The following is a 7945-nucleotide window of genomic DNA, read 5'->3' as shown; positions in this document are numbered from 1 at the left end:
ATTATTTAGGGTTATTTATGTTGTAGCAACACTAAATAGCACCCAACTGTTTTAATACATCGTTACAGCAAATGCATAGCAGAGATGACGCCTCCTGACCCTGACTATGGTCCTGAAGATAAATGAGCTGTCCAAGGTGCTGAAAGGAGTTAGAGAGCTCTTCTGCCCTCTAAAGCCTGTTGAGCCCTGCTCTGTGTAGGTACACTGAAGAACGTCACATTGAGAGGACACTACAGGCTTGTGTTGATCCTGGTTCAGGGCTGAGGTCACTCATTTCTCATGATCACACAAAGGAGAGACATTTCACAAATTTAGCAGACGCTCTTATCCAAAGCAATTTACAAGAGCAATTAGGATTAAGTGCCTTTCTCAAGGGCACAGACAGATTTTTCACCTAGTCGGCTCTGGAAGTTGACTGCGGAAAGGTCTACTAACAATCCTTCCTCTTGTAACATCAAAGGCAACTTGGTGAATGGAGAACCTCTGGAGAACCTCTCTGCCTTTCAAGAAATTCCTCACTTCAAGGTTCTAAAAGTTTAGCGATAGGTTTGCTGCACAAAACGTATTAAGTAGAAGTAGAGTAGAGCTATTTTCTCAGCCAAGAAAAGACAATACTGACTACTAGTTCACCCTCCCTTGCCAGATGACTCACAGGTCAGTTCCCTTGTCTGCTTCTCTGTGTGATTCTTACAGTGAGTCACTAGATACCTTTAAGCAGGTTGTGCAACCGTCAGCTCTGGGCCCCGGCCCCACAGGACAAAAGCCTTATTAGATAGAGTACAGAGTGCATAATGGATTCCCATAAGCTCAGCTCGGCTCCAGGTTGCTAATGCTCAGAGGTTGGTGGGAAAGAAAATGCACCGGCACAGCAAAACCCCTCTGCCCCAATTGTGGGATTACAGACCTATTACTGATGGTGCTTTCCCATCTAGACGAACCCCCACATCAGGATGTTGCCAGGGTTTTATGTTAATGTGATCTCTAGTGTTATTGTGTTTCCATCAGGAGTGTGACACTAAAGACTGGTGGCGAGCAGAATCAACAACCTCTGCCTCATTCAAGACTGTTGCTTTGTGGGAAGGTGTTAAAGTTCACAGTTAGCCATTTTTATGTAAATGAGAGCTGAACAGTACCCATGGCCTTGCCTTGGCTCCAAGTTATAACAGGTCCATTTAACAGAAAAGCCATGAGACCGGCTGCCGGTCCGCGATGTTAACAGAAAAGCCATGAGACACGGCTGCCGGTCCGCGGAGATGTTAACAGAAAAGCCATGAGACACGGCTGCGGTCCGCGGAGATGTTAAGAGAAAAGCCATGAGACACGGCTGCCGGTCCGCGGAGATGTTAACAGAAAAGCCATGAGACACGGCTGTCGGTCCGCGGAGATGTTAACAGAAAAGCCATGAGACACGGCTGCCGGTCTGCCGAGATGTTAACAGAAAAGCCATGAGACACGGCTGCCGGTCCGCGGAGATGTTAACAGAAAAGCCATGAGACACGGCTGCCGGTCCGCGGAGATGTTAACAGAAAAGCCATGAGACACGGCTGCCGGTCCGCGGAGATGTTAACAGAAAAGCCATGAGACACGGCTGCCGGTCCGCGGAGATGTTAACAGAAAAGCCATGAGACACGGCTGCCGGTCCGCGGAGATGTTAACAGAAAAGCCATGAGACACGGCTGTCGGTCCGCGGAGATGTTAACAGAAAAGTTTTAACCTTTTGGGTAAAACACCAGGGTAAATCGTCATTGGAAATGAGCCACGAGTGAGCTATTTATGAGCTGATACCACCCAGCCACATACAGCTCTGTAGGCTTTGATTAAATGATACTGCTCCATAATGACTTTCAGAGATCAATAACTGGGCAGGAAGAGGAAGAATAGAACCAGATGAGATTAGGACTGTGTTGTTTTCTTCTGTTGGTCATTTATTACTCTGGATGATCAGCAGAATCTATTCATCTCAGTGGTCTGGGACTGTCTGTCATTAACTAATCTATACTAACACACCTCAACTCGGGTCAGGCTGCAGGCAGGGATTTAATCATCATTTAATTAATACCGTAAAACTTCATTTGATCTGTTGCAAGCATGAAGCCAGTTGGTAGTGGTATGTTTTTTATGAGACATATTTACAAAATAGCTTCTGCAGTGGTGGAAAAGGTACCCAGTTGTCGTACTTGAGAAAAAGTAAAGATACCATAATAGAAAATGACTCAAGTAAAAGTGAAAGTCACCAAGTAAAATACTACTTGACTAAAAGTATTTGATTTAAATAAACTTAAGTATAAAAGGTAAATGTCATTTCTAAAATATACTTAAGTATCAAAAGTAAAAGTAAACGCTATAAATCATTTCAAAATCCTTATATGAAGCAAACCAGATTGTCCTGTTGATTCTTCTATTTGCAGACAGCCAGGGGCACACTCCAACACTCAGACATCATTTACAAATGTAGTCTTTGTGTTTAGTGAGTCCGCCAGATCAGAGGCAGAAGTGACGACCTCGTGTTTGTCTTGGTAAGCGCATTAACATTTTGTATGAAATATAACAAGTACTTTTAGGTGTCATGGAAATATATGTGAGCAAAAAGTACAGATTTTCATTACGAAGGCAGCTCCAAAATGCAGGTGTTTCAGCCTAGCTCAGTGCTTTCTGTGGTGGTGCGGCAGTCAGAGGAAAATGTGTGTGTGTAGGGGTTGGTAATGTTTTCTAGTTGCACCGTGATTGGCTCACTGTTCCCTCACTCATGAGGACACTACGTCATCGCCAAATCTAAGGGTAAAGGTAAAAAATTCAAGCCCCTTGTGTGCTGCCATAGAGTTACACTAGAAGTGCCCGTCCAAAAAGTTGCGAACTCGTGCCTCTTTCTAGAGCTCCGCCCTGAAGATTACTGACGTCATCATGATTCAACCTTGTTTTTTCCAGAGTTCCCAGTTGTCTTGAAAGCACCATAAATCCAAAGAATGACAGACTTTGATGACAAAATTTGCCCACGATTTGCCTAAATTGTATTAGTCACATAAAATATCAATAGCGAGACTATATACAGGGGGGGGGGTGTACCGGTAAAGAGTCAATGTGCGGGGACAATGGTTAGTTGAGGTAATATGTACATGAAGGTAAAGTTATTAAAGTGACTATGCCTAGATGATAACAACAGAGAGTAGCAGCGGTGTGGGAGGTTTACATACACTTAGGTTGGAGACATAAAAACACATTTTTAAACCACTCCACAAATTTCTTGTTAACAAACTATAGTTTTGGCAAGTTGGTTAGAACATCTACTTTGTCCACGACACAAGTAATTTTTCTAACAATTGTTTATTTCACTAAGAATTAACTGTATCACAATTCCAGTGGGTCAGAAGTTTACATAGACTAAGTTGACTGTGCCTTTAAACAGATTGAAAAATTCCAGAAAATGATGTCATGGCTTTAGAAGTACCTGTGGATGTATTTCAAGGCCTACCTTCAAACCTGCCTCTTTGCCTGACATCATGGGGAAATCAAAAGAAATCAGCCAAGACCTCCGAAAAATAATTGTAGACCTCCACAAGTCTGGAACATCCTTAGGAGCAATTTCCAAATGCCTGAAGGTACCACGTTCATCTGTACAAACAATAGTAAGCAAGTATAAACACCATGGGACCACGCAGTCGTCATACTGCTCAGGAAGGAGACGCGTTCTGTCTCCTAGAGATGAACGTACTTTGGTGCGAAAAGTGCAAATCAATCCCAGAACAACAGCAAAGGGTCTTGTGAAGATGCTGGAGGAAACAGGTACAAAAGTATCTATATCCACAGTAAAATGAGTCCTATATCGACATAACCTGAAAGGCCGCTCAGCAAGGACGAAGCCACTGCTCCAAAACTGCCATAAAAAAACAGACTAAAGCAAGACTCTGGTCTGATGAAACAAAAATAGAAGTGTTTGACCATAATGATCATCATTATGTTTGGAGGAAAAAGGGGGAGGCTTGCAACCCGAAGAACACCATCTCAACCATGATGCACGGGGTGGCAGCATCATGTTGTGGGGATGCTTTGCTGCAGGAGGGACTGGTGCACCTCACAAAATAGATGGCATCATAAGGATGGGAAATGATGTGGATATATTGAAGCAACATCTCAAGACATCAGTCAGGAAGTTAAAGCTTGGTCACAAATGGATCTTCCAAATGGACAATGACACCAAGCATACTTCCAAAGTTGTGACAAAATGGCTTAAGGACAACAAAGTCAAGGTATTGGAGTGGCCATCACAAAGCCCTGACCTCCATCCTATAGAACATTTGTGGGCAGAACTGAAAAAGCGTGTGCGAGCAAGGAGGCCTAGAAAACTGAATCAGTTACAGCTGCTCTGTCAGGAGGAATGGGCCAAAATTCACCCAACTTATTGTGGGAAGCTTGTGGAAGGATACCCGAAACGTTTGACCCAAGTTAAACCATTTAAAGGCAATGGTACCAAATACTAATTGAGTGAATGTAAACTTCAGACCACTGCAAATAATTTTGCACGCCCAATTTTTCAGTTTTTGATTTGTTAAAAAGGTTTGAAATATCCAATAAATGTCGTTCCACTTCATGATTGTGTCCCACTTGTTGTTGATTCTTCACAAAAAAATACAGTTTTATATCTTTATGTTTGAAGCCTGAAATGTGGCAAAAGGTCGCAAAGTTCAAGGGGGCCGAATACTTTCGCAAGGCACTGTATTTACACTCAGTGCGTCGTCATGATCTCTGTTGGAAAGTTTGTTTCTGTTGGAGAGTTTGTCTGCCCTCTCTCTCTCTCTGCCATTGTTAGATGGATAGTTCAGAGTAACATTCAGCAATGTTGTTATAGAATAGATGTTTTGGAGGTTGTCGGTCTTCGCGTTAAATGGTACCAAATTCCTAGCTGCAGACTAGTAATTAGTATCAAAGATTTGTTCTTATTCTGTCGGCTCGATTGTCTCAGAGTTTAACCACGTGGTATGGTTAAGAATTCAGCAATAGTCTGAAACCTTAGTCCTATCGTGGTTATCGAGGTAAGCTGGTCTCTACTCAAACCTTAGCCCTCTCGTAAATTGAGAGAAGCATGGTCTCAAGATAAATTCCAAAGGTGGGGGTTATATTAAGAAGAGCAGAAAAGGGATGTCCAACGACGCCAGATCATTGTCAGAAATGCAATGGAATTCATGCTAACTCTCACGTGAACGTGCGTGGCCAGCTCGTGGCTCTCTGACAGACCACTGACTCAAAGAGCCCTCATTCCCCCCTCCTTCACAGTAGAAGCATCAAACAAGGTTCTAAAGACTGTTGACATCTAGTGGAAGCCTTAGGAAGTGCAATATGACCCCATAGACCTGTGTATTCGATAGGCCAAGAGTTGAAAAACTACAAACCTCAGATTTCCCACTTCCTGGTTGGATTTTTCTCAGGTTTTCGCCTGCCATATGAGTTCTGTTATACTCATAGACATCATTCAAACAGTTTTAGAAACTTCAAAATGTTTTCAATCCATATCTACTAATACTATGCATATATTAGCAACTGGGACTGAGTAGCAGGCAGTTTACTCTGGGCACGCTTTTCATCCAAACGTGAAAATGCTGCCCCCTATCCCAAACAGGTTTAAACTCCAAAGGGAATTGGAGTTTCCTTCATTAAACAGTTTAAAATCACATTACATAATTTCACAAATAGTTTCATCTTTACTCATTAATTTTATACAACAATTAGATGCAAGCCTCACAACTGAGACTCTTGTATAAACAGGGTTATGGAAATGTGGCTCTATTGTCTCTCATGAGTTTCCGACCGTTTATACATTCTCCAGAACATGAATATTGTTCAGTTCTCAAGTTCTGTGAGGTGGAAGAAGTTCCTTTGTTCTCTCTATGAAAACTCTCTCTCTCTCTCTCTATACTGTCTGGCCATGAGGAAGAATCTCCTCCAGGAATTTATGACCTACCTAACAGAGCCTGGTGTAGCGGGAAGAGAGAGGGGGGGATGGTGCAGAGAAAGGGGGATGGTGCTCGCTGTACCCAGGGAGGGTAATGTCATGACACATGTTTTAGAGAAATGTAATCATCGAATATTGTAAAAGCTTTCATTGTCTGTTTATATGCCCCCTTTATTTATTATACGGTTCTGACTTGGTGTACAGGGAGAATACTGTAAGAAAGGCCCATGTTCTGAATTCTGTCTCTGTACATTTCAAAAGTGCTGAACAAATACTTATATTGACTACGTCCGTCCTAGCTCGCTCATTAATGTCCTAATCAAAATGACGGACGGCCTCTTATCCGCTCGGCGCCCCTTTATGCCATAGTTAGTTTGTGCATCTCAATTGTCAGTAGAAACCACATTTGTTTAAGCAAGTCAGCCATATCAGCTGTTTTTTTTAAGGCAGTAAATGAGGCTGAATGAACTGTTTCACTGCCAGACAAGGCTCTGCTGATAGCCAGGTGTAGCAGTGATAAGATGTCAAATAAAATAAAATACAATTTTATTTGTCACATACACATGTTTAGCAGATGTTAATGTAAGTGTAGCGAAATGCTTGTGCTTCTAGTTCCAACAATGCAGTAATAACCAACGAGTAATCTAACCTAACAATTCCACAACTACTACCTTATACACACAAGTGTAAAGGGATAAAGAATATGTACATAAAGATATATGAATGAGTGATGGTACAGAACGGCATAGGCAAGATGCAGTAGATGGTATAGAGTACAGTATATATATATGAGATGAGTAATGTAGGGTATATAAACATAAAGTGGCATAGTTTAAAGTGGTTAGTGATACATGTATTACATAAAGATGGCAAGATGCAGTAGATGCAGCAAGATGAAGCAGTTTAAATGAGTACAGTATATACATATACATATGAGATGAGTAATGTAGGGTATGTAAACATTATATTAAAAGATGTTGGGACTGCTGTTGGGACTCTGCTGTTGAGACGGCTTTATTTAGGCCCTAACAGTTTGTGGGCACTGTTTGTTGTGTTGTGCATAAAAAGGAAAAAAGTTTAGTTCGCCCCCACCAAGATTTACATGCTAAAATCGCCACAACATATTACTGTTGACTCGCACACAGCATTTTCCAGTAACTGTTTAATTTCAATGCAGCATATTAACTATATGCATTCTAATTAACAAGGCCAAGGTCTCTGGGGACACAGTCTGTGTGAGGTGGATGTACTGTAATCAATGCGTGTGTCACATCTGAGCTAACCTTCTGGGTAGATAAGGTTAAGTGCATTAGAATAGATGAATATGATAAATAAGTGTCTTCTTCCTCTGGAGACAAATCCCTTCCTGTATACTTCCTGGCCGGGCCTGCTGCTGAGCAGCTGAGCCAATGAGCCGAGCCCACGTCTAACGGCCTCTGTGATCCTCCTGACACCAGCTGAAGGAAAGAGGATTTGGCTGGTGGTGGTTCATCTGTGCATTTATACTCCGAAATCCAGTGTGGTCTGACCCGTTTCTTACAGCAGGAAAATAATCCTGCAGCAACAGGAAAGGTGAATTATTTTAGAATTAGTGGACATTTTTGTAGGGTTTTGTACATTTTTAGTAAGGGCAAATCAAGCCTGAAATGTTAAAGTAGAAATGAATCATTTTAGAAGCCTTTTTAAACCTCAAATACACTACATGTTTGCAATTCCTGCTGTATAGGAGCACTCCTAGAACAACAGGGTGGTCAAATTAAGATCCCGTATCTGTAAATATATGAATCCTTTGGGTTGACATGAGATACTGTATAAATATGGAGACAGATTGAAATGTTTCAAAAGTGACTGTGCACAAAAATTAAAAACACTGTTGACTCAGTAGAGTACAGAAACAGCTGTCATTAGGCTAAAGTGACCTACTGCAACGTCGTTAAACACAGCTGACCTTTCCAGTGGTTAACTGACTGGACATTCTCCTGACGCTGGAATAAGTTCATA

General features: G+C 41.8%; 1 protein-coding gene across 1 annotated transcript in view; it reads right to left on the bottom strand.

Annotated features, from left to right (window-relative positions):
• Window positions 1-6529: 6529 nt before the first annotated feature.
• The window catches only part of nek11 (NIMA-related kinase 11), a 168013-nt gene continuing 166597 nt past the window's right edge, over window positions 6530-7945 (bottom strand). The window contains exon 16 of the mRNA XM_065027660.1: window positions 6530-7499. Coding sequence (XP_064883732.1) covers window positions 7481-7499 — 19 coding nt within the window. The 3' untranslated portion in view covers window positions 6530-7480. The remainder of the gene's footprint in view (window positions 7500-7945) is intronic.

The sequence above is a fragment of the Oncorhynchus nerka genome, linkage group LG14 (assembly GCF_034236695.1).
Source record: "Oncorhynchus nerka isolate Pitt River linkage group LG14, Oner_Uvic_2.0, whole genome shotgun sequence".
In the NCBI taxonomy this organism is placed as follows: domain Eukaryota; kingdom Metazoa; phylum Chordata; class Actinopteri; order Salmoniformes; family Salmonidae; genus Oncorhynchus; species Oncorhynchus nerka.
This window is presented reverse-complemented; position numbering and strand designations above follow the sequence as displayed.